This window comes from Elephas maximus, chromosome 6 (genome assembly GCF_024166365.1).
Source record: "Elephas maximus indicus isolate mEleMax1 chromosome 6, mEleMax1 primary haplotype, whole genome shotgun sequence".
NCBI classification, from domain to species: domain Eukaryota; kingdom Metazoa; phylum Chordata; class Mammalia; order Proboscidea; family Elephantidae; genus Elephas; species Elephas maximus.
In genome coordinates, this window is record NC_064824.1 from 54,607,457 (window position 1) to 54,633,053 (window position 25,597).

Consider the following 25,597-nt stretch of genomic DNA (forward strand, 5'->3'; position numbering starts at 1 on the left):
TCAATGAGTTATTAAAATTATACATTTATAAATCTGAATTTAAAAGGCACTCTCTAGGTCAGCCACCCCCCCACCCCCATTCCAACCCCCATCCCCCCAATGTGCTCTTGTACTCTTTATTGTGGCCACCTCAAAGAAAATAGTCTCACAGGTGACCATCAGACTTTGGATATAGACTGTATCTCTATTCACTTATTTTTACCACTAGTTCCCATATCAAGTGTCTTTGGTTAGTCATTTAGTTATCTTTTTACAATTTGCCTGCAAAACATTGTGTATAATCCAGAGTGATTTTTCTCAAGGCCAGCTCCTTTACAAAACCTTGAGCAAACACTAGCATCATATCTCCAAAGTCCTGCAAGGGTGACAATGCTTTTGTAGGAGCATCTTTAAAATAATTATGACAGTCACTTTCGTTTGATAAATATTTTAAAGTATTTTAAAATATATATATATATACACATATAGTATGTAATTAAGATTATCTTTTAAGAAGACATGGATAATTGAAAGGACTTATAGGTGGAAATTATGAAGCCATGAGCAAGTGCTAAGTAGGTTATGTACTATCTCTAGGAGATTTGATAAATATTACAAAATAATAGAACCTCTGAGATATCTTTGACTTTTTTCTAATTACATCTGGACATTAGGCATTGTTACTATCAAAGATTATGGTAGGGAACTCATAAATAAAATGTATCATTTCTAGTGTTTTATAATCCAGATTTGTATTTTACGGGCTGGATTTAATTAAGAACTTAAATCACTTTTTATGATGGTATGTGGTTTTTTGTTTCTTAGCACTATCAGTGAGGTAGCAATCACTCATCAAATACAGTAAATGTCATCTAAAATTATTTTCTTTAAATGATATTATTAAATTGTAAGAAAATTCTTTTTCATTCCCAAAGGATTAAAAGTTCTTGTAGCGTAAAGAAATATGAAAACTTATTTTGAGGCAGAGACAACCTTAATATTTTCCAAAACCTGTGTTTATACTATCTGTTTAGTTTAGGAGAATTCCTGAGGAATCAAAAATATAGTTATCTATGATTTTTATTGGTTTCCGTTTCTTTAAATCTCAGTTGTCAAATTCAGTCTGTGACTCATTCCCAGATACCCTTTCTCTCCAGGTGGATCACATTGTTTTTGAAAACTATCATCAGTTGTTATGCTTAGAAGGAAATTTTCCTGAGAAGACCATGAAGGCAGCTACTTGTGACCCAAAGAAGCCAAATCAAAAGTGGAGATTTGAAAAATATTATGAAGATTGAAGAGGAACTGGTGCTTTTATATAGCAAAACTATTAAAGCAAAAAACCAAACCTACTGTCTTCAAGTCAATTCCAGCTCATGGCGACCCCATGGGTTACAGAGTAGAACTGAGCTCCACAGGGTTTTCTTGGCTATACTCTGCAGAAGCAGATTCCCAGTGCTGCTGGGTGGGTTCAAACCGCCAACCTTCCAAATAGCAGCCAAGCACAAACCCTTTGACCACCCAGGGACCTAGTAAACCCGTTAAGTGCTGTGAAAATAACAGTAAACTTGGTGACTGTATTTCTCAATGGTAGTTTAAATTTTCAATTTTAATAGCGTTTGAATGGAAGAAAATGTCACAATATTTGGGACATGAAAAGATAACTCAAGGAAGCAGTCCAGCTTTGGAGTAGAGTCCTTTTTCAGAATTGTGTGGCCTTTTTAAAAGCCTTCTACCCCTCCAGCCCCCACTAGAACTCATCCTGCAAGTTTTCCATGATCTAACAGGTTACTGGAAAGTAAAGCAGAAACACTTTGGGAAGCACAAAAACACTCATTATGGCTGTGTTTGATAATAACCAGCTTTTTTTTAGGTACACAGTGGGTATGATCAATGAAAATTTGGTCCTTTCTTTGCTATTTTTTAATCAACAAAAACTGCTTGAGTTGCTATGTCTGGGAGGACCTCAGAAACACACAGCTATTACCTTGGTGAAATCTCTGTAGATGATATATGTACATCTTTGCCCAACTGTTTGAAATGTACTGACATGATCCTACGATGGCAGAGTGTTAATCTAGATAACCACATGGAATGTTTTCCCAATCTGAGACGAGATCTTCAAAAGCTCATTCAATTCAAAGTATGGACATTGCTTCAGCTGCTTATTTTGTGCTTTTAAAACTATACTTAAAAAAAAAAAAAAAAAAGGGTTGCACCAGTAACTTCCAAGACTTATGTCAATATTTAAAAAAAGAAAAAAGAGGCTAGGTCACAACACACTGTAGTAACAAAAACTGATTTAATCATTGAACAAACTTTAATGTGGGACCAAACAAGAAGAGTTGAAATGAATAAAGTGGAAATAGAGTATTGAAAAATATTAAGTTCTTTTGTACGAAACTGGTAAATTACCGTTTTAGATTTAACAGCGATCACAGTGAGAAAGTATGCTAAAAATTCACTCTAAAAGATTCCAAAGTAGAAATAAGAAAAGGAAACATAATGAATGAGGGGCAAGAGATAAACAACCATCAGGAAAACCGTCAGGGAAAAACTGCCCAGTCTTGGCCAAAAACAAAGTAAAAAAAAAAAAAAGTCAAGTACCAGGTGTGGACCCAATGATAACACTGATGGTTTTGGGGAAAAGTCACATTACATATTTCATGGATTCAAATTGAGCCTGTGGTCTTAGGTATGCCAATACTTACGTATACCAGAAAGAATCTGAGAGATCATAATAATCCTTTACATTCATTTTGGTTAAAAAATAAATGATGCCCAGAAGACAAATTTTTTTTTTTTTTCTAGTGCCTCAAAAATCCCAGGCCAGTTAGAGAACCAGGATTATTAGAATTTGATTCTCCAGAGAAAGTGCTTATTCCGCCATCCCAGGCCACTGGCCTAAGCAAAACTGCTTCATAGTATTCCTAAGAAAGAGATGCATAAATATTTTTGCTGGGGTGGGTCCCTAAAAGATGTGTTGTTAGCTGCTGTCAAGTTGAGTCAGCCTTTGTTCCATGCACAACGGAACGAAACCCTGCCCAATCCTGTGCCATCCCTATGATTGGATCACTGTTATGATCCATAAGATTTTCACTGGCTGATTTTCAGAAGTAGATCACCAAAACTTTCTTCCCAGGGTTTTTCTTCCTAGACGGCCTTAGTCTGAAACCTTAGCTGAAACCCGTTGCCCATCACAGCAACATGTAAGCCTCCACCGACACACAGGTGGTTTCACACGAGGTGCATTGGCCAGAAATCAAACCCAGGTCTCCCACATGGAAGGCGAGAATTCTACCCCTGAGCCACCAGTGCCCCCCTGAACCCAAAGGATAGCCTCACTATATGTTCATTAGTATAATCAAGCCTTTGTTTTGTTGAGCTGTTAGTAAAACTTGGCATCTTTAGTTCTGACTTCCTATTTCAAATTAAATTTTAATTTCCAATTAATTACACAAAACCAGAGCTATAACTAAGAATGGGAAGGAGAGACAGTTTTGCAGACTTGCATCATATTTAAAATGTTTTATTCAAATAAGTGACTAAAAAATGAGATACTTTCAAAGAGCCAATATGGGGGAAAAACACAAATCAGTTGCCAAAGGATTGATTGAGTTACCGACCAAACTGAATATACCAGGTGCTTCCTATAATTCTTCATTTAGGAAATGAAAGAGGTTAAACGGTTTTACCCCAGTGTATAAACAAAACCAACCAACTCGTTGCCATCTAGCTGATTCTGACTCATAGCGACCCTACAGGACAAAGTAGAACTGCCCCATAGGGTTTCCAAGGAGTAGCTGGTGGATTTGAACTGCTGAACATCTTGGTTAGCAGCCGAGCTCTTAACCACTATGCCACCAGGACTCTGCGCCAGAAGACTATCTTTATACCCCAAAACCATTTCCACAAGGAAAACTGTTCAGAACGACTGTTCCATTAACTGTTCAGAAAAAGACAAATTACGTTTTAGAAGAATATATTATACACTTACCTTAAATACACCAGCTGGAAGAATTTGAATGTTTTCTCAAAACAGTGTTCTATGGTTTCCTCAGTGTATGCTTTTCCTGACTTGACCTTAATGTGCGTATTATATGAAGCTACTTTTGAATCTATATTGTCAATATAACAAAGGATTATTTTTGTACATCACATATTTGTTCTTGGATAGAATTTTAAAAAGTCTTTATCATATATTTGCTCAATTATTCTATGCAAGTATCTAATCACTAGTTAGGAATCTCTATGGGCCTAAACTTCAGTGTTGACTAATTGTTAAGTCTACTACCAAAATTTTTTCAAGCACTTTTATTTTCAGAAGAATCTGTTCAAGGCATAAATGCTACTAGGTGTTCTGGTACTTGTAACAATAAGCCCTTGGATGGTGTACATAAGAGTCCTAATAACCCTGGACTCTTCAACAGGGAGCTGTATTATTGGAGGCGTCAGGATTTTTCCTGGATTATCTCGGCTTAAAAAAAAAAAAAAAAATTTTTTTTTTATAGGGTCGCTATGAGTCGGAACCGACTCGACGGCACTGGGTTTTGTTTTTTGGTATTGTCTTAGAAAGATAACCGTTTGTTTTGTTACCTTGAACACACTGTAGTCTTGACAATATTTGACAGGACTTATTTGACCAAAGCTAAATTACCAAATCATCTGTTAAAGTGTTTCTGAGCCTGTCAGTTTGCTGAATTCCTTTCCCTTTTCAACAGTTACCCAGAACCTCCACCCCATTCCCCCAAAAGATGTCACAGCTGTTGTTGGTACAGTCATATTTTATCACCAGCATCAAATATACTCAATTCTGCTTGTTGACATTCAATAGGCTGTCATTCATCACAGGGCTACAAACCGCCATGTGCCATGATCACAAAGCACTGTTAGCGTCACCACCCCAAACTAGAAACATTCTCTTAGATATTAGAACACCTTACTTCTGGCATCGACTTTGAGATTATAGAAGGGCATCAGTTACAGTGTACAGGAATTCAATTTTGCCAGTCAACTTTGAATTTCATGAATGCCTTAGGATGGTTTTCAAAAGGACTTCATGCAAGATAATGGGATTGTAATGGGATTGAGATGCACCATACGATACACTCTTCATTTGTTCTAACTTCTCTAATTTAACTTCCATATTTAGAACACAGGAAATAAATATGCTTCAGATGAAGGCCCCATTGTCTTGGACAAAAACAAGGAAGCCACAAAGGGTGATTAGCAAATGGAAGGGGACCAGTTATGGTTGATTACCTATTATGTGCTAGGCACTGTATGTGCTCACTGGTCTGCACAACTTAGTGAGGGGGATTTCATTCTCTCCATTACACAGACCAGGAAGATGGCTGAGGGGAATTTGGTAAATAGGCCACGATGCTATGATTTTTACCTCTCTGTCTATCTATCTATCTGTCTATCTATCTGTTTATCTATCTATCATCTACCTATCTATTTATATATGGCAGTCAACTCAGGTGGGCTCAGTTAAAGTCCCTGTATTGCAGATTATTGATGCCCAAGGTAATGCAATGAGGTGAAGTCAAACCTCTTGTCTCTCTTTGATGTTGTATAGAAAGGAAGCAGAGGCTGGGCCCCTCTATTCAACAACTCATGTATAGGCTTGAGGGTAGCTACCTCCACATGCTTTGCTATGATCTGTCTCCTTGATCTAAAGGCTCAATGTCCGAACTGTTATTGCCCATCTCCTGGAAGAAGTATGAGAGGGAGAAGTTGACGTGTAGGAAGTTAATAATTCTCTGTAAATAGTAGTAGCAACTCTTTTTGGTACACAAAGCAAAGCTGACAGTTTGCTCAATTTGAACAGAGTTGGAAGATGAAAATTTGAAGAGTCCTTTAACTTAAGGCACAAACCATGACTTTTAACTTCACTTCATTGAGTAGATTGTCACCATAGTGCTTTTGCAATAACTTTTACCTGGGTTACTCAACAATTGCTACAAATCAAAATGCCTTGAAATTAGAAAAGGAACACTAACCAAAGTTATTGTACAAAAGATTTATTTTTAGCAAATAACTATTACATGGACAGGTTTGAATAAGCCATATAAAGTATTACATATCCCTATGAAGCTTAATGAATGGTATTTCAAGTGGTGGTGGTGCCTGTACGTAAAAGAAAGAAAAAAAAATACCATCACACTAAGCAGATTTAATGCCTCTGTTTTCAGTCTAATGAATCGATGAATAGCTACCATTCCAATTAGGATCTCTGCAAATTTATATGAATCTTTACTTTGCAAACACACACAGAACACAATTAAAAATTCTCATTTTCCAGCAAATACAGCAACTTTTAGCATGCTGAGATTCTAATGATGACAGTTGCCATCAAGTAATAAATAATTTATCTGAAAACAGAGGTTTTCAATATTTTTATAGAATAATAGATAGTTGCCAGTTCAAGGATATGGGTCATAATTATCTATAAAACTAAAGCCTTTATATTAGATGTCAAAGCTAAAATTTTTTATATCATGAATGGTCTTCAAATTTAAAATTGAAATTAAATTAAATTAAAATTCTAATCCAATTTAAAAACATATCAATCTTCATAAATACATATCTAAAATTTCCTCTTTATTTGATGCATTAATTGGAAGAAAGAAAAACTAGGGGATTCTACTTAAAACTTAAAGAAAATTAAGAATTGTTTTTAATATTTTTAACTCTCTTTTAAGTGCATACATTTGACAGCATCTGGACGTCTGGAAAGAAGTATCTCAGGTGGACTAAATTTAGTTTGCTCTGGATAGTCCTTTCCAGATTTGAAAGGAGTAATCCAACTCTAAATTATCAGGATGCTCATTATTTAGTTTAGGATTATGCACATGATTTAATTCTCCTTCAAACAACTGCCCAAATGTTTCTAATTTTATAGAAGGTAGGCTTAAAAACAAGAAAACGTCAAGATCAAATTCATGAATTTTGTTACTGATTTCCTAGTGAACATTTTTTGGTGGGAGAACTAGGTTGACACTATGGAACATGAAAGACTTTGGAGTTTATTTGAACATTTTTAAGTACCCAATTTCTCTGCCTCTGACTAGCTGAAGTTATTATTTAAAAAAAAAAAAAAAAGGAGCCAAATATGTCATTTTAAATTTCTGGGTAAAAATCCAGATCGCTTTCCAAACTTATTTCCAAAATTTCTCCAGAGCTGTCAGTTATTAGATATGGTCATTTGGTTTTGTCATTGTCATCGATCTAAAAGATTTCTGCTGCTCATTAGTACCTGTGTCATTGTATTTATGTTGATTCTATGGCCAAGTCACTTCATGGTCTTCATGAGCTGTGTATACATTTTTGTTTTCATATTTATTATGTGATGTTACTGTCTGATATTTTAATATTGGCAAATATTTGCTATAACTTTTGACATTACTTTTTACAGCCCTGCTGTTTTTATAGAGCAATGAATGTTCAAGCTTTAAAAGGAGTAGTTGTCTTCCTCATATGGCCAAAAGTATTTCCTCTTTAGGGTGCTCTGGTGTTGCATCCTTTTTCATAATTGGCTGTCATTACTTATTTTAAATGTTTTCCCTATCACTTTGAAACACTTAAATATCTGTTCTACATTTGAAAATATGTGAAAAAGTACTACTTCATGTAAATAGGCAGAAACAATTACTATGAAAGTATCATTGTGGTTTAAATGTATTACCTTGATGACTACAAAGATACATATATTTTTTCAAGTTGTTGGAGCTAAGAAGCATCTAAAATAGTATCTCCGTTCCTACAAAACTATAGAAAATTTTCATGTACATTTTGTATCTACTTACTAGAAATTCTTTTTGCAATTTCATATACAATCACTCTAAGAAGTTTTAAAAATAAACAATGCAAATGAATTAAAATGATATGGTCTCTTGTTTTCTGAAGAAACATTCATTGATGGTTTTAGTACCTACCGATACCTGAGAGTTGTAAGTTTCAAAAGGAAGCCAAAGAAAATAAAGTCTAGAAACTGCAAACAAGGACACAAATTTTTATTGAGAGCAAGTTGGACACAGTGTTTTTATGTAAAGCGTTAACAATTATATATTCTAGCATATTCTGTATATTTGAAGATAGTGTTATATAAAAAGAGAAATACAGATATTATTAGTTCTTGTTCACCCAGCAACTAAGGAAAACAAAAAGTCATGTAAGAAAATATCAGCATTCACATAATAAATCAATTCTCACTCCTACCAGGTACCAGAGCCCTTCTTAGCATGCTTGAACTTTGAACCATCAAAGCTCCGGTAAACCTGAATTACAAATTTGTGTTCTTCATAATCTCCCATCTGTGTTTTAAACATTTTTAATGCCCCCATGTGATCTGAGCCAGACTGTTGTCTTTCTTAGTTTAAAAAAGAATCTAACAGCCGTCCATTACCATCATGTTACTTAAGGTCACTTAACTTTGTGGCCTTGATGTAAGATGGCAGTATAGGGCAATGGGTACTGATGACAAAGAATAGTTTCAGTGCTCTCTTGCAAATACATTGCTTCATCCATGAGCATTAAACATTCACTAATTGAACATAAGCTAAAATAATCTTCATTGATAAAATATTTTCAGATTGGTTAGTCATTTGACAGGAGCACAAAGCTAAAAAGGCCACGGTTACTATGTGTTGAAACCTGATAAAAACTGTTTGGTTTGTCATGCCATATGGCCATAGACTTACTTCTCATCTCACTGAAGTTCTATAGGAATGCATCATCTTTGATGGGGTAACTCAGAATACATGTTGTATTGATGGTAGGTTAACAATATGGCCCGATTACACACTGTGATTTGAAGTTAAGTGAAAAATTGTAAGGGTATTCAGTAATCCAAAAAGAAAATATGTTGTCCAGGTGGAAAGATTTAGAAGATCTAAATTAGTCAGGAAATTGTCTTAGTGTATCAGTCTTCTACCTGGCTTTATCAATAGAGACCTTGGTTTCATTCTGAAAACTTGCATTGTGAAGGATGAGATCTGTAGGTCTGTATTAAGAACTTTCATATGGCCCATTTGTAAGCTCTCTGAAATAACAGAAGGAACACTTCAATCTTGAACTCAAAATTGAGCCTTGTGAAAACTAAAAGTATGTGATACTGTGGAAATATATTATATGACCAGGAAGAATTAAAAGAAATTTCCATTGGAATTTGTGGGATTTGTTACACATAAATAAGCAATAATCTAAGAAAAGCTAACCCGAGTTTTTCACAAAACGAAAAAGAAATAAACAAAGGGTTGAACAGTACAATGACAGTATTACATTCGGACAATAAGGAATTGTCTTTTTATTTGCAGGGCCAAAAAATATCTTTATCTGTGGTGAAAAAAAACTTAAGGGTAATATATATGGAAGCATGAAATGAAAAATTGTAGAATAAACTATCTAAGAAGAATATAAATATACTCTCCATTTTCATAAATATACATTATTTCACATATTGGTTTGAATAAAGCTCCTACAAACACACTTTTAAATATCTAGATTTGGGCTCAAGTCCAGTAAACTATATATTCCCAACAACCATCAGAGCTTTGTCATTAAAAATACATGCTCACCACTCTACTTAGAAAATATCCTAAGATAATTATTTCCACTTTAATAGTAACCAGTATAGTTATGATTAGAGTTGTCTCAGGTTTCTCAGGCAAGAAAATTATTCTGAGAAGCTGTTAATGTGGGCAAGTACGGTAATAGAGAGCAGTATTTGCTTAAAAGTGTGATAAAACTTTCATTTTCACTTTTAATGGCTTAAACTGTTGTAGACAAGATTTTATTTTCAGGCACGGAAATGAAACTATCGAATATAACTCCTAAGTCTCTTCCCCACACCATCCTTTGTATCAACCTCACAATGGGTTTAATTCAGTTTGAGAACATAAAGCCAACATTTAGTGAACAGGGTTCTTCTGGCTGACAATTGCTCAGCCCTCCAGTGAGAAAATTCAGTGAATGGTAACACCTAGGAAGGAGGCCTATAGAATTTTCACTCTGTAGATGCCAAGGAAAACCACTTAAAATCAATCTTTTTGAAGACAACAGGAAAGGCAAAGCATTCTGGAAAATTTATTGCAAAAGTCTACAGAACTATGTTTAGAAGTAAAGGGTTTAATAGCAAACTTTCCATCACTCTCGATGTACAGGGAGAAAGACATCAAAAGGAAGACAGGGATCATTTCAAGTAGTCATCTCTTTCATTTGATGACATACCCTAGCACAGCCACTTTGAAAACCAAATCATGGCAGAGTCCTCAGAGGTGCTATTTGGTGATTATTAGTGAAGTTTTAAAAAGCAAGTGCCCTAGAATGAATTTAATACTTCTTGATTTGAGGTTACCAGACGGCATGTTGTCTAGGTTTATTTCCATGTTATTCTACAGTGAGACAGAGAGTAAGCTTCCATATCCTCAAAGGGAACGACTCAAATCAGGCATCCAAAGATGCACCTCAAGGAAACAGAGCTAGCTTTTGCTTTAAAGGCATGAGAATTTCTCAGTTTATAAATGCATCATGGACTCGAATTCATCAATTCTTTGCTTGGTGTTCCCCTTCCTGATTTTCCGGTAGGATATTGTATTATATCTTGAATAAGCATTTCTGGAGATGTCATTCTTCTTCCCTAAGGTTGGATGCTCATCTGGTGTCACGGGTTGGGAACTGGGGCTGCTTAGAGGGGAGTCCTCGCTTACATTGCCTTCCTCTCTTAATTGAGAGCCTTCTTCACTTTTTTTCTTAAATTCTATCACTCGAACTTCATCTTCATCATCATTGCAATCATCATCATCGTCGTTATTAATTTCTTCATCCCAACCCTCTTGCTCCTCATCATCTTTAGAATGCAACACGTCAACTTGGCTAGGTTTCTGAAATCCCAACCATTCGATCGCAGTTGCCTGATGGGCTTTGTTCTTCCTATCCCCATCTTCTTCTTCTAGAGGTTTTTCACAAATCCTGTCCCTCTGTCTAATTACTTCTTGGTTGTTGCTGCTCAGAGGAATCTTCTCCCACCGATGCCCTATAGCAAAGCCAATTGATAGTGAGCTGTGCAGAGGTTCCAAAATACCCATCTATTATTCTCCAAACTATTTTTGTGGACAAGCATTTCCCAACATGTCTTTTATGGGACATTATTCTGTAGGTCTCTAATATTTTTTCACAGTAAAAAAGGCTTTATAGTCGTATCAGCTTGGGAAACACTATAGTAAATACAGTTAAATAAGCTTATTCAGAATTTATTCATGCCTTTAAAATGCTAATGAATATTGTAACTCTCCAAGAAAGTAGGTAGCCCAACCTCATTTGATTACAGAACTCTTTTCTTATGGACTGTTATATCTAGTGGGACTGGTGTTCCTTGAGACACACTTTAAAAAGTCTGTCTAGCCTGTCACAACTTGATAGATGAATATGTAAAATAAAATATTTGGATCTATCTCTTACACACACACACATACACTCATACACCTCGTAAGATTAGAAAAGTGCTTCAGGGGCAAAAAGATTTTGTTCCAATAATAAAACTTATGACTGTCCATGCCTGGTCACTCTTGAAGTAACAGTCGAGCTCTTAACCACTGCGCCACCAGGGCTCCTCTACTCAGGGTAGCACACTCAACCTTTCCCAGTGTGTTTCTGAGAGTTAGCCTAAAGTAACCAGGTGTGGAGGAAGAGCAGAGGACCAGACACGTTCAGGAGTTAAACACTGGGCTAACCTAGGCTTCAGCTTACCGAAGCACACGTTATGTGGTCTAAGCCTCACCACTGATGGCAAGAAAGCCAGGATTTAAAATTCACATTGAGCTCCTATCTACCTATTGATAAATTAGCCTGTTGTTTTAGATATACCCCTAAAGGCAACTAAATTGACTCAAGTTGTTTGGCACCAGGAAGTGACTTCTAAAAGGCTGAATTTATTACAATTTTCACTTTTTAAACAATTACATCATGTCAGTATACTCTCAACATGTGTGAAGCATGCTAAAAGGAATTAATTATAAAGGAGTAGAGATTGTTCTCTGGGCTTTCAACCCTAAAGAATTTTTGTGGTAAACTTTGGTAACATACATGACTCAAAAATATTCTCTGGGTTATATCCTTCATTAGGCCTGGGTTCACCATTCCTTTTTACATTATAAAACTCATTGTCCACGAGCTGATTCCAACTCATAACAAACCTATAGGACAGAGTAGAACTGCCCCACAAAGTTTCCAAGGAGTGGCTGCTAGATTCAAACTGCTAACCTTTTGCTTAGCAGGAGAGCTCTTAACCACTGCGCCAGCAAGCCTCCAATAAGGTGAGAGGTAATGTTCCTCTTTGCTCTATGCCCTTCTCCCCACAATTTTCTACTCTCACTGAAAGATGTTCACAAATCCATTTTTATCCCAGGCTTTTTGCTCTCTTCATTTTTCATTTCCCCAACTAGGAATTATATTGTAAACTTAGAGAGAAATGTATGCATGCATATGAATTATCACCGCTAACTACTTATTCATAACTCTTAACAGGTAGTGCCCAGTCAGTGTTCTTTACATTGTAAGTAAGTACACATTTGAATGTTTGTTATAATCTTAAGGTTTCTTTTGTTTTGTTTTTTTCCACAAGAACCAAAGAAACTGATCTTTTTGCTCATAGTCGTCACTCAGGCATGAGGTTGTCATGCATGAAATTACTCCTTGAGCTTAAATTATAATTGTTCCTCAATATTTTTAGCATCCTCATATTTTTCAATCCAGGAACATTCTCTTAAAGATTTTATAGCTGTTTGCCACTGCAAAAATAAAAGACACCAAAATCTGTGCCTCTATCATAGTGCTTAAGTGCTGCAGCTGCTAACCAGGAAGTCGGCAGTCCAAATTCACCAGGTGCTCCTTGGAAACTCTATGGGGCAGTTCTACTCTGTCCTATAGGGTTGCTAGGAGTCAGAATCGACTTGACGGCAGTGAGTTTTTTTTTTTTAGTTTATCATTCAGGAAAAACATACGCTTCATCTAACAAGAAAGGATTAATTCAGGGAAAAATTGTCTGGTGGGACTCACTCTAAAAATCCAGACTGCTTTCATTCTCTATTTGATCAAAGTGTATGTAATATTCTACAAAAATTGTTGTATACAGTGGATTTCCTGATCAGAAATTTGAAAGAGGTTCTACCTGAAATATTGAGATCCCTGCCTCTGAGAGCTTGACTCATTGAAAGCATATGGATTAGGGAAAAATGGTTATATAGTTCTTTTAAATATCCATGGCCATCAAGTCGATTCTGACTCATAGCAACCCTATAAGACAGAGTAGAACTGCCCCATAGGGTTTCCAAAGAGCACCTGGTGGATTCAAACTGCCGACCTTTTGGTTAGCAGCCAAACTCTTAGTTCATTTAGTGGAGACTAAACCTTATAAAAGGAGCCCTGGTGGTACAAAGGTTAAATGCTCAGCTGCTAATGGAAAGGTTGGCAGTTTGAACGCACTAGCAGCTCCACAAAAGAACTGGTGATCTGCTCTCCTAAAGATGATAGCCTAGGAAACCCTCTGGGGCAGCTCTACTCTGTCCTACAGGATCGCTATGAGTTGGAATCAACTTGTTGGCACACAACAACCAGTCTTATAAATTGTCTCTGAAAATGTAAAAATTTGAAGGTGACTGTTGCTCAGTATATTCTTTCTGAAGAATTTATCCAGCGGACCACTGAATGTGGTCAACTGACACAGTCTGAGAAGTGTCCCTGCAAAGAGACAAATGCAGGAAATTGCCAATCACATCCTTCTTGGCATATACTATTTTATGTGATGCTTTAATATTTCAACCAATAACCTCATCAATATTTTGTCTGTAAAGTCCTAGATATTAATCAGACTAAATTGGATAGGTCCTAACAAGTTGGCTTCAATATTGAGATAAGATATTTATAGCTACAAGATAAGAAATAAACGATTAATCAATAGATTCTATCCTGCACTTCATTTAGAAACTGCTTGAATGTAGACATCTTCTTAGAACAGACATCTAAGAACTCATGGCTCTTAATCTATTGAGTTTATTTAAAATCTAATGTATTTGCTCAAAAATCAACGTTCTTTTTATTCTCCATTTTCTGAAATAACACAACTAAAGTTAACTTTAACTCACTGGGAGCTTTCTGTGACAAGAATTTGGCAACCATTTTGGGTTTACCTCAGAGATCTAGCATTTTCTTACGGATTAATCCATTTTTAAGATTATTTTAAATTGTATGACAATGGCAGTTTGTTTTTTTAATAATAAACCCATTTTTAAAATATTTACATTTCACAAGTTGCCTGACACAGGTTGGAGACATCAAATCAAAAAGAAATATTGGCTTAGAGGACTAACTTAATAAGAGACAGATCCTTGGGTCAAAGCATACCAATCAGCTGTACCAATCCACACAGTATCAGTCTCCAACCACCTAGAATGCTTTCTAAGGTGGGTCCCACAGATAAGTCAAGACTCTTTTATCTGCCTACAGCAGTTTGGAGATTTTTGAAGGCATTGCCTGGATTGCTTTTGTAACTCCACACTCACACAACATCCCATGCAAAAACCATCATTCATATTCAGTCAAACAATGTCTGTGTGCAGAATGGTAGTTCCTGTTACCTCCTCTGAATGCCGGTTCATCAGCACTTGTTTCTTGGAGGGAAAGATCTGTGATAGCCTTATGAACAATAAAGAGGTTCTCTTCTGGTTTTTCTAGGGGGAAGAAACCATAACATTAATATTTAAACATTTACATAGTTTGAGGGAAAATAAATTACCAATTTAGACTCCAGGTAGACTTTTTAATCTTAATTATGATGACTAAAAATTACTCTGACTCATTTCTTCCTTAGTTCCATTTATTTATAGGCATAATAGTAATCTTTCCTTTTATATCTATATAAAATATGGAACCATTAATTCAGACATCTTCAGATATATTTAGAAGAGGAATATAAAAGTCTGAATTCTCCTTGTTCAAATAATGAGACTGTTCACAATAATAACAAAGTTCTATTGTTGTTAACAATAGTTAACATTTAACCAACACTTACTATCTGCAGATAATTTATATGAATTATCTTAAGTAATCTTCACAACAACCCTACAATTGTAGGTATTACAATTCTGCCTTCCCCTAACGAGAACACTGAGGCTTTATGGGGCTAGGAAAGTTGTCTAGTGTCACAAAGCTAACAAATAAATAATTCTAGCTTTGAGCCAACGCAGAGATTTAGCCCTGAAGCTGTGCACCCTCAGTAAAATAAGGGGCTACAATTTTTTTTTTTTTTGGTGTCCAGGTCATTCCTGTTATAACAGTTTATGAAAACAATCCTGAGTGAATTTATAAATCAAAGCAAGCAAACTGAGGAGGACAGAGATACTTTACCTTTTAGGAACTTCTCATCCATGGACCAGTTGAGTAGCATGTTCCCTTGAGATTTTTCACTTTTCTCCTGATTTTCTTTTATGGGTACATCTTCAAGACTAGGGTCTACCCTGTAGTATGGCAGGGTGCCACTGGTATTAGTAGTTTCATCCGTGATTTTAGTGATTGGCTGTTGCCCATTTTCAGGTGGGGTGTCCCCATTACACTCAGCCCCACTGTATGTCACTGGAATGTCTGTCATGATGTACAGTTGAGTCTGATTTGGAGAGAGCTTTGACGAAATTGAGTGAGCAGATCCTTGATAAGATAAATGATCTTGCCTTCAAGTTCTCTAATTTCAACTCGTACTATAAGAATTAAAAAAAAAAAAACTTTAATACACAATAACAAGCTTCTTTTCCTAAAGGTGTCCACACAGAGCTTAGAGCAAAAGCAATAGAATCTGTCAGATTTGCCACCAGCCCTTGAGCATGAATCCAGCCAATCATAGTCTTCTTTGTTGCTTAGCAGTCCCACTTGCAGAATTAATGGCACTCTCTTGATTTACATAAACAAACAATCTGAGGCAATCAGGCTTTTGTGTAGGCATGTAGAGGGGGACTTTCAGCTTGTCAGTCCCCCTCTGGGAACAGAGATTTTTGTCCCTTTTCATAATAGCCCTTTGTCATTTTCCTTGTAACAGGAGCTACAATTGTTCCACAGCTTTAATCCAGAGAGAATGACCACCTTGAGGCATATTAGTTCTGCGTAACCAGCTTAACATTTCCAAACAGATTTTGTTTGAGGAAAACCTCAGCTATTTTGTAAGGGACGATGGCCTTGTTTCTTATTTATTAGGGAATAAAAACAGCAATCAAAACGTGCAAACAGGGCAATTTTACTGTGAGTGGTCCTTGGCAGCAGATTTCTTGGGATGCTTCTAGGAGCCCAGAGACAGGACCTCTGAAAAAATCAAGCAAACAAAGTTCTACAGAATTGGCAGTGCCAAAAATTTTAAAAGTTTAGAGTAATGTACTTGGCCTATAGCTTCTTATTCTCAAATCCATGCTCAAATCCATTTATGTCTGCAGAAGCCCATCCCATCCTTTAAAACTCTGCTATGATTTTCTCTGTGAAGGTTTCCCCATCCCCAATCAGAATAATCTCCACATTCTCTATTGGTATTATGTGATGCCTGTAAAACTATACAGTACCAACACAGTATGTCCTTGGGGTAAAGGGTGATTCTGTAAAATACCTGTTATCCCACTATTCCTTCCTTCTTCAGAAAGAAAAGATTCTGGAACCTTTACCCATGCTGCTCCCTCTGCTTGGAATTCCAGCCCTTTTTCTCCTCAAAGCCAAGCTTCTGGTCTAACCAGCTTCTTTAAGTTCTTAGCTCGTAGGCTCAAATATAATTTCTTTAATGACACTTTTCCTTACCCACAGGATTAAGACAGGACTCTTGTTACACCTTACCTTTGCCCTTCAGAGTGCTCTTCAAATTGTAATTAAATGACTAATTGCACAATTATCTGTAATATCCCTTGTGCTCATCAAAATGTAAGCTTCATCTGGCCCGGAACCATGTTTAGCTTGCATATTATTGCATCCCCAGCACAGATCATCTGCTTTGAACTAGGTATATACTCAATTAAAAAAAAATTATTAATGAATAAAATTTACCTCTGAGAGAACACATTTCAGGTCCTTTCTAAAGGGAAGAAGAAAATGAGATGGAGGATAATTATAAATTTATCAACTTTAGAGTTGTATCTAGGGCTGAACCCGTTAGGGCCTTTACCAGGGATGACAATACATGGCCCTTCTGATGGCATCCCCTTCTCCCATGTACATGGAAATCATTTCTAGTAGATTCTAGAACTCTCTCCCTTGTCATCACTAGGTATTTCCTACTTAACACCCCAACTTTTCATTTGTTTGCTTGTTCTTTTAATTTCTTGAACAGTTATGTAACAGTTATATGCAAGGCATATAACTGTTTGACAAGTAGTCACTAATTTAATCTTCCTAACAACCTGTGAGGTAGGTGCTATTATTATTCCCATTTTACAGACTAGAATAGTGAAGCACAGAGAGATTAAGGAACTTGCCCAAGATCACATAGCTAGTAAGCCTACTGATGAGAGTTTGCAGCATAGATAAAGCTTAGTCCCATTCCTATCCTGTGCTGCTGTTTCCATGGGCCAGATATCCAACTGGGCTCCAGCCTAAAGAATTAGTCACCTTGGCAACAGAGGTAATTATTGCCAGGAGAGGGCAGCAAAGGGTGGTATCAAGCAAGACTGATTGCTAAGGCCTTCTCAAGATAAACAAGGAGCCCTGGTGGTGAAGTGGTGAAAGCACTTGGCTGCTAACCAAAATGTGGGTGGTTCGAACCCACCACCCACTCCACAGGAGAGAGATGTGGTGTTTTGCCTCCATAAAGATTTACAGCCTTGGAAACCCTATGGGACAGTTCTACTCTGTCCTGTTGAGTCAGTATGAGTCAGGGTTAACTTGACGGTAATGGGTTTTTTTTCTAAGAGAGACAGCCCACCTGCTGAGGAGCATTGGAAGGACCATCGCAGGCCTGGGAGTTTCCTTCCACTGCAGGGGGATGCTGATGACAGGGTTATTCACTTAATTCAAAGGTCTTTATCTGGAGCTTCAGAGCCAGGTTGGCCCTACCTCACTAACTTGGAGCTAGAAAAATCCAGGATCTAGGAAAACAAGAAAATATTGAATGGACTCACACAGAGAGAATATAGAAACTGAGCTTAGCAACAAGGGACACACTAAATTGTGAGTTCCTTAAGCGCAGGAAAAGTCACTAATTCAACCAAATGCCTAGCAATAAACATAGTGCCTGGTACATGGAAAGGCTCACAATAGCTTTAAAGAACCTCATCTCCAATCACAATGAAGTCAAGAGCAGCCATCAGGGACACAGCAGGGTTTAGAGAGGTTAAGCCCATTGTCTCTCCTACTCCTGGATTTCTATAGGTTTTATAGCAATTGTAATTTATAGCCTAGCTTTTATGGAAATTTAATGTATTTTGGATTATTTTCTTTCTAATGTCTGCAGCAAAAGACCTCTTTAAAGTGTTGAAAAACAAAGAAGGTGCGCCTGACCCAAGCCACGGTGTTTCAATTGCCTCATATGCTGGATAATGAATAAGGAAGACCAAAGAAGATTTGGCGCCTTTGAATTGTGGTGTTGGCAAAGAATATTGAATATACTATGGACTGCCAAAAGAACGAACAAATTTGTCTTGAAAGAAGTACAACCAGATTGCTCCTTAGAAGTAAGGATAACAAGATTATGTCTCACATTCTTTGACCTTGTTATCAGGAGGGATCAGCCCTTGGAAAAGGACATCATGCTTGGTAAAATAGAAGGCCAATGAAAAATAGAAAGACCCTCAACAAGATGGATTGACATAGTGACTGCAACAATGGGCTCAAGCATAACGATTTTGAGTATGGCACAGGACCGGGCAGTGTTTCGTTTGGTTGTACACAGGGTCGCTATGAGTCAGAACCAACTCGATAGCGCCTGACAACAACGACCATAATGTCGTGCTTGGATGCTTTTGTTTTTGTTTTTCTGGCATTTGAATTATTTCAGATTTGGAAAGACAGAAACATGATCCAGTTTTGTCAACCTCAGCTAACCAGTGTATTCACTTCTATGAAAAAGCAATGTTTTTATGCTGACCTATGGAACAATGAAGGTCAGGTAAATGGTTTATACCACAGCAAAAACCAAACCCAGTGCCGTGGAGTAGATTCCGACTCATAGCGACCCTATAGGACAGAGTAGAACTGCCCTGTAGAGTTTCCAAGGAGCGGCTGGTGGATTCAAACTGCCGACCACTTGGGATAGCAGCTGTAGCACTTAACCACTAGGCCACCAGGGTTTCCATAAATGGTTTATAACAAGCATATTTTTCCTACAAGTAGGTGCAACAAGAGACACATTCAGCACCTAGATGAGTCCATTCAACCACCAAATAAAACACAGTGTATTTTGTAAATAAAAAAGTAAATTGTCACCCATTGTAACAATGCCTGACTTACAAACACATTCTTAATTCAAACATGGCATAATCCATTTCACTGCATGAAACACAACTTAAAAATAATAATAATAATGATTTACTGCAGTTTTTTGGCTTTTTCTCTAGTTATTCTGAATGGTGAAAGAAGTCTTGTAAACGTAATCATTATCAAATCTATAACAAAATATGATAATGAAAGGATCATTCATACCTAAGTAGAAGAATTTGGAAAAAAAAATTATGTAAATATCCATATCCCTTTTGTCAAAGCTATATGCATAATGTTAAGGCTATATTAGGTTCAAAAACAAGACCACATTGAAAAGGAGCCATAAAATCCTGACATTTAATAGCATGTGAAAAGCCAGGCCACAAGTTAATATTATAACTAACAGATTGCCAGTAAGCACTAAATTACAACAAGTGATAAATTTAAACAGTTTCTGATCTTGGCGGGTTGGAGCCAGTTTTTATACATAGGGAGTTTTACATAGTAAAGGGGACAGGCGTATGGTAATTATCAGGGTTCAAACCATAGAAAGGTAGAACCGCTACCTCTCTCTCTCTCTTTCTCTGGGATTTGCCTTGAGCAATATGGGTACTGGTTATTCTGTCTCTGTAAGACTATTGTCACATCTGATGCTGGAGTTTGATGTCCACAGGACAGGCAGTTGGGAAGAGAAGATGAGTATAAAGGGAAAGAGTAAAGACAAGCTGAAACCACAAGTACAAGCCAGAACATACAAGGACAAACTAAAACCTGGGTCATTTCTCATTGCCTCTGACATTAGTGATGTGGCTGTCCTGCAGGAGAAGCTGGCACCATTCGTTATAGAGCTGAACACGAACATTCACCTGACGCAGGAATCGGAGAAGCTGAAGCGGAGCCCAGGAGAAGGCGGAGCAGGTATAGGCTTAGCTACTACCCCAAGCCAACAGAGAGCCAGCAGATCAGCAACAATGTGTATGAGCTACAAAACAGCTGCTGCTTCCCTTCTACCCTCCAACTCTCACACAAGAATGTCTCCTCTGGCCCACCTTAACTGGAAACCTACAGGAAAGGGAATTATGGGAAATTTGGTTCAGCCTCAGTAGGTTGACACATGACAAAGTCACCACAGGTATGGACTTTCAACATCTCTCTGATCCAGCACGGTGCCATGTGTAAACTTTCAGCTCAAAATTCTACCAATAGCGCACAGAATCTTCTCTGGAGAATAAACAAATGCCACAGGGGAATGTTTAACACTGAAAGACCTGGAGGAGCCAGAGTAGTCTGAATTGGTTTATCTGAGAGATTAAAACTCCAGGCTGAAGGGACAGCTAAAGTGAACTGCTGCAGAAACATGGAATATTATAACATAATAAAATCAATCAGTATCTATATATTTCCCTTCTAAAAACAATAATTGCCTACTCAAAAAAAAAAAAAAAAAGAAAAACACTGCCACTGAGTCAATTCCAACTCATAGCGACCCTATAGAACAGTGTAGAACTGTCTCATAGGGTTTTTAAGGCTGTAAATCTTTATGGAAGCAGTCTGCCATATCTTTTTCTTGCAGAGTGGTCTGGTGGGTTGGAACTGCTGACTTTTTGGTTAGCAGCCGAGCACTTTAACCACTGTGCCACATTATCTTGTGCCATGTTATACCTTGCCTTTGTATTTATGCCTCACATGAAACAACAGCTGCCATTCTAGAAGTGTAAAATCCTGAGGTTAAAAATTGTTTCTGCCAGCGCACTACTGGTGAAACCTATGAGTAACAGGTGAGTTTGAAATTTGAAAATTCACCTGCAGCTTAAAAGACGTATGCCAACAATAAGGGTAGTGAGGGGATTGTCTATTGACTCTTTAGAGACAGACTTTCTTCTGTGCTGGGAAGGGTATGTATTTTATTGTGGTTCTAGAATTTGGGACCTGGCTTCCTACTGAGCCACCAAACACCATTAAAAATAATAATAAGGGAAGAAATAGATCGGGTATTTGGCGAGGTTTAGAGGAGACTGTGGTCCTGCACAAAGGATTCACAATGTAGGTCCCTGTGACCAAGACATGGGAATGGCTGGGGGGACCAAAAGGGTGGCCACTAATGAGGTATAAAGAGCCCCCCTCATATGGAAAACAATGAGTAATATCATCAGAGACCCCTACAGTGGGCAAGAGGATGGACTCGGCCATTAAAAGCCCTGGCACGAAATCCCAGCTCTGCTGCTCTGTGCCCTTGGACAAGTGTACAAATCAGGACTGTCTGGATTGTAAATTATAGAAACTTAATTCAAAGAAAAGGAGCCCTGGTAGCACAGTGGTTAAAGAACTCAGCTGTTAACCAAAAGGTCAGCGGTTCCGCAGTCTGCTTCCATAAAGATTTACAACCTTGGAAAACCTACAGGGCAGTTCTACTCTGTCCTACAGGGACACTATGAATCAGAATTGACCCGACGGGGCAGTGGTTTTTTTTTTTTTTTTTTTTAATTCCAAGAATCTTAAACTCTGTGAACTTAACAGCTCATTTAACGATAAAATTGTACTTTACATTGTAATGGTAATTGTACTGGCATTGTACTTGTTTGGATCCAAGGATTTAACAATATCACCAATAACCTGTCTCTCTTGGTCACAATGAGAACCCACATGAGGAGATATTTGGGAGGACCTGAGGGTTCAGTCTTCTTCTGGGTCCCCTAATACCTCTTGCTGAGTATGATAAGCTGAATAATGACCACCTCAAAAAAACAAAGAGATATCCATGTCTTAATTCCCAGAGCCTGTGACCATGTCACTTTGTATGGGAAAAGGGATTTTGCAGATATGATTAAGGATCTTGAGATGGGAAGATTATTCTGGATTACCCAAGTGGACCCAATGTAATCACAGGGTTTCTTATATGAGGGAGGCAACAAGATCAAAAGCAGTAGGAGATGTGGCAAAGGAAGTTGGAAAGATGTGAGGAAGCGGTCGTAAGCCAAGGAGTACAGGCAGGCTCTAGAAGCTGGAAAAGGCAAGGAAACACTTCTCCTAAGACCTCCAGAAGGAACGCAGCACAACAACTCCTTGATTTCAGATTCCTGACCTCCCGAACTGGAGTAAAATAAATTTGCATTTTTGTCACAGCAGCGGCAGGAAACTAATATACTGAGTTTCCTGGTTGTCTACTTTCATTTTCACTGACGGGCTAGGGGCAGAAAATCCAACTTTTCAACCATTTGAGGGATGTGTTCTTCTGAATCTCATGTATTTTGGATTTCTTGTTGCTGGCCTTGCAAAGCTATATTCTCTCTGATCTTTTTGACAGCTCCGGTTTGATAGAAACTTGTAGCAGTTTACTAAATACTATAAGAAAATCTCCAATACTCCAATATCCTGATATTCCCTGAGTAAAATTTAGAAAACCCTGGTGGCATAGTGGTTAAGAGTTCAGCTGCTAACCAAAAGGTTAGTAGTTCAAATCCACCAGGAGCTCCTTGGAAACCCGATGGGGCAGTTCTAATCCGTCCTGTAGGGTCACTATGAGTGCTATTTTTTAACAAGTCTCCTAAAATTCAATCCTTAGTAGGAAATGGTCTGAATCAAGACGGGGGAACAGTTTAACAATGATTTTCAACCTCACTAACAAGTACAGGTAGATTCTCACTGTTACTCATCACACCTCTATTGGTCCACTCCCACATTTTAAGGGCTATAACCTTCATCTCATTCCTTTTTTTTTTTTTTTTTGTGCTTCAGGTGAAAGTTTACAGCTCAAGTTAATTTTTCATACAAAAATTTATACACATATTTTTATGTGACATTGGTTGCAATCCCCACAATGTGACAACACACTCTCCCTTTCCACCCCAGGTTCCCTGTGTCCATTTGACCAGTTCCTGTCCCTTCCTACTTTCTCATTCTGCTTTGGACAAAAGCTGCCCATTTGGTCTCATATATTGGATTGAACTAAGAAGCATACTGTTCATATGTATTATTTTTTGTTTTATAGGCCTGTCTAATCTTTGTCTGAAGAGTGGGTTTCAGGAACGGTTTCAGTTCTGGGTTAACTGAGCATACAGGGGCCATAGTTTTGGGGGTTCCTCCAGTCTCTGTCAGACCATTAAGTCTGGTCTTTTTATGTGAATCTGAATTCTATTCTACATTTCTCTCCTGCTCTGTCCAGGACTCTCTGTTGCGTTCCCTGTCAGGACAGTCATTGGTGGTAGCCATTCATCCCACTCTTGATGTCAAGTTCTTTAGTAGACAATTTTTCATTGGTTGAAGTTGAAGCAGAATCAACTTAACATAGATTCAACTCAAAATAGGAATTATTCTGGCTTTAGGAATTTTTTCATCGAGTCTCTCTCTCTCTCTCTCTGTGTCTCTCTCTCTCTCACACACACACACGCACACACAAACACCCCATTCTCATTTCTCTGCTTTCCTCTATATTAGCTTTTTATTCTCAGACACGTTCTCTCTATGACATGGCAAATATTTCACTGGCAACTCTAAGTTTACATCATCAGTATAATTAGTGATGCGAGAGAAGGGAGCATTTCTTTCCCATTTATTCCAGCCAAAGTCCCTTGGATGACCCTCACTGGGCTATCTTGGGACGTGGGTTAATTCCCGAAACAGTTGCTATGACTAGGGGATAGAATACTCCAATTAGCCAGGCCTGAGACAGGTGTTCATCCCAAAGCAAAAAAATAGGCATTGAGAATGAGAGGGACTGTAGGGCAAACAAACAAGTAGTAGATGCCTATTACATTAAGAGATGCAGATTCTTATCTGTAAAAGGTGTTCGGGTCATTGTAAAAATTAAATAAGTTCATCCAGGGAAAATGTTTAGCACACCCAACATAGTAAGTACTTCTTAGGAATTGAACAGTGTCCCCCCAAAAAGTTGTATTATAAATCCTTACCCCAATACCTGTAGTTATAATCCATTTGGGAATGGCTTTTTGTTATGTTAATGAGGCAGTATTACTGTAAAACAAACAAAAAAATCTGTTGCCATCAAGTTGATTCCGACTCATAGTGACCGTATAGGACAGAGTAGAACTGCCCCATAGGGTTTCCAAGGAATGGCTGGTGGATTTGAGCTGCTGACCTTTTGGTTAACAGCCAAGCTCTTAACCACTGCACCACCGGGGTATGTCTTGAAAGAGCTGAGGAAACATGGAAGCAAGTAAGCAAGCAGAGATGGGGGAGGATAGAAGCCATGCCACGTGAAGATCACCATGATTGCCAAGGAATAGAAGCTGAAAAGAGACAAGGACCTTCCCCTAGAGCCCAGAAACAGAGAAAGCCTCTAGAGCCAGTGACCTGAATTCGGACCTCTAGTCTCCTAAACTGTGAGAAAATAAATTTCCCTTCATTAAAGCCATCCACTTGTGTATTTTATTATAGCAGCACTAGATAACTAAGACAGTACTCATTCAAGGTTAGTTTTTATTTTTATTGTTTTAAGACTACTTAGTTCTGCTGAGCTCTGGTGGTGCAGTGGTTAAGCACTCAGCTGCTATTGAAAGGTAGGTGGTTCCAACCCACCAGCCACTCCAAGGGAGAAGGATGTGGCAGTCTGCTTCCGTAAAGATTTACAGCCTTGGAAACACTATGGGGCAGTTCTACTCCACCCTATAGTGTTGCTATGAGTCTGAATGGACTCAATGGCAGTGGGTTCAGTTTTTTGGTTTTTAGCTCTGTTAGTGTTGTTATTACTACTAGCCTTGCAGATTTAGAAAAGTCACTTAATGTTCTTGGGCTCCAGTCCCTCATCCATTAATGGGGATGAAGATGTATACTTGCAGCATAACTGTATGTTAGTGTATACAACATGCCAAGTACAGGGTTTGCACATGATAGAGGCATTTGATAGATACAAAAAAAGAAAAAGAAACAAACCCATTGCCATCGAGTCGATTCTGACTCTTTGTGACTCTATAGGACATAGTAGAACTGCCCCATAGGATTTCCAAGGAGCACCTGGTAGATTCGAACCACTGACCTTTTGGTTAGCAGCTGTGGTTCTTAACCATTACACCACCAGGTTACCGAGGATAGATCCAAAACCAAACCAAACTCGTTGTGGCCAAGTCGATTCTGACTCATAGAGACCCTATAGGACAGAGTAGAACTGCCCACAGATTTTCCAAGGAGTGCCTGGTGGATTTGAACTGCCAACCTTTTGGTTAGC

The 25,597-nt window shown here is 37.8% G+C and overlaps 2 protein-coding genes across 3 annotated transcripts in view; one reads left to right on the forward strand and one right to left on the reverse strand.

Moving 5' to 3' along the window:
* GALNT5 (polypeptide N-acetylgalactosaminyltransferase 5) overlaps positions 1-3,465 on the forward strand; it is a 49,636-nt gene extending 46,171 nt beyond the window's left edge. Inside the window, exon 10 of the mRNA XM_049887270.1 lies at positions 1,137-3,465. Coding sequence (XP_049743227.1) covers positions 1,137-1,277 — 141 coding nt within the window. The 3' untranslated portion in view covers positions 1,278-3,465. The remainder of the gene's footprint in view (positions 1-1,136) is intronic.
* Positions 3,466-10,448: 6,983 nt separating this feature from the next.
* ERMN (ermin) lies at positions 10,449-15,649 on the reverse strand. 2 transcript variants are annotated; one of them, XM_049888967.1, is made up of 3 exons: positions 15,385-15,649; positions 14,616-14,708; positions 10,449-11,017 (listed from the first exon to the last, which is right to left on the reverse strand). In XM_049888967.1, the coding sequence occupies exons 1-3, from the start codon at positions 15,623-15,625 to the stop codon at positions 10,500-10,502; spliced, it is 852 nt and encodes a 283-aa protein (XP_049744924.1). In that variant the 5' UTR covers positions 15,626-15,649; the 3' UTR covers positions 10,449-10,499. The 2 variants fall into 2 exon arrangements, with proteins under 2 accessions (XP_049744924.1, XP_049744923.1); XM_049888966.1 differs by having other exon boundaries at positions 14,616-14,648; positions 15,385-15,633.
* Between the last annotated feature and the right edge of the window lie 9,948 nt (positions 15,650-25,597).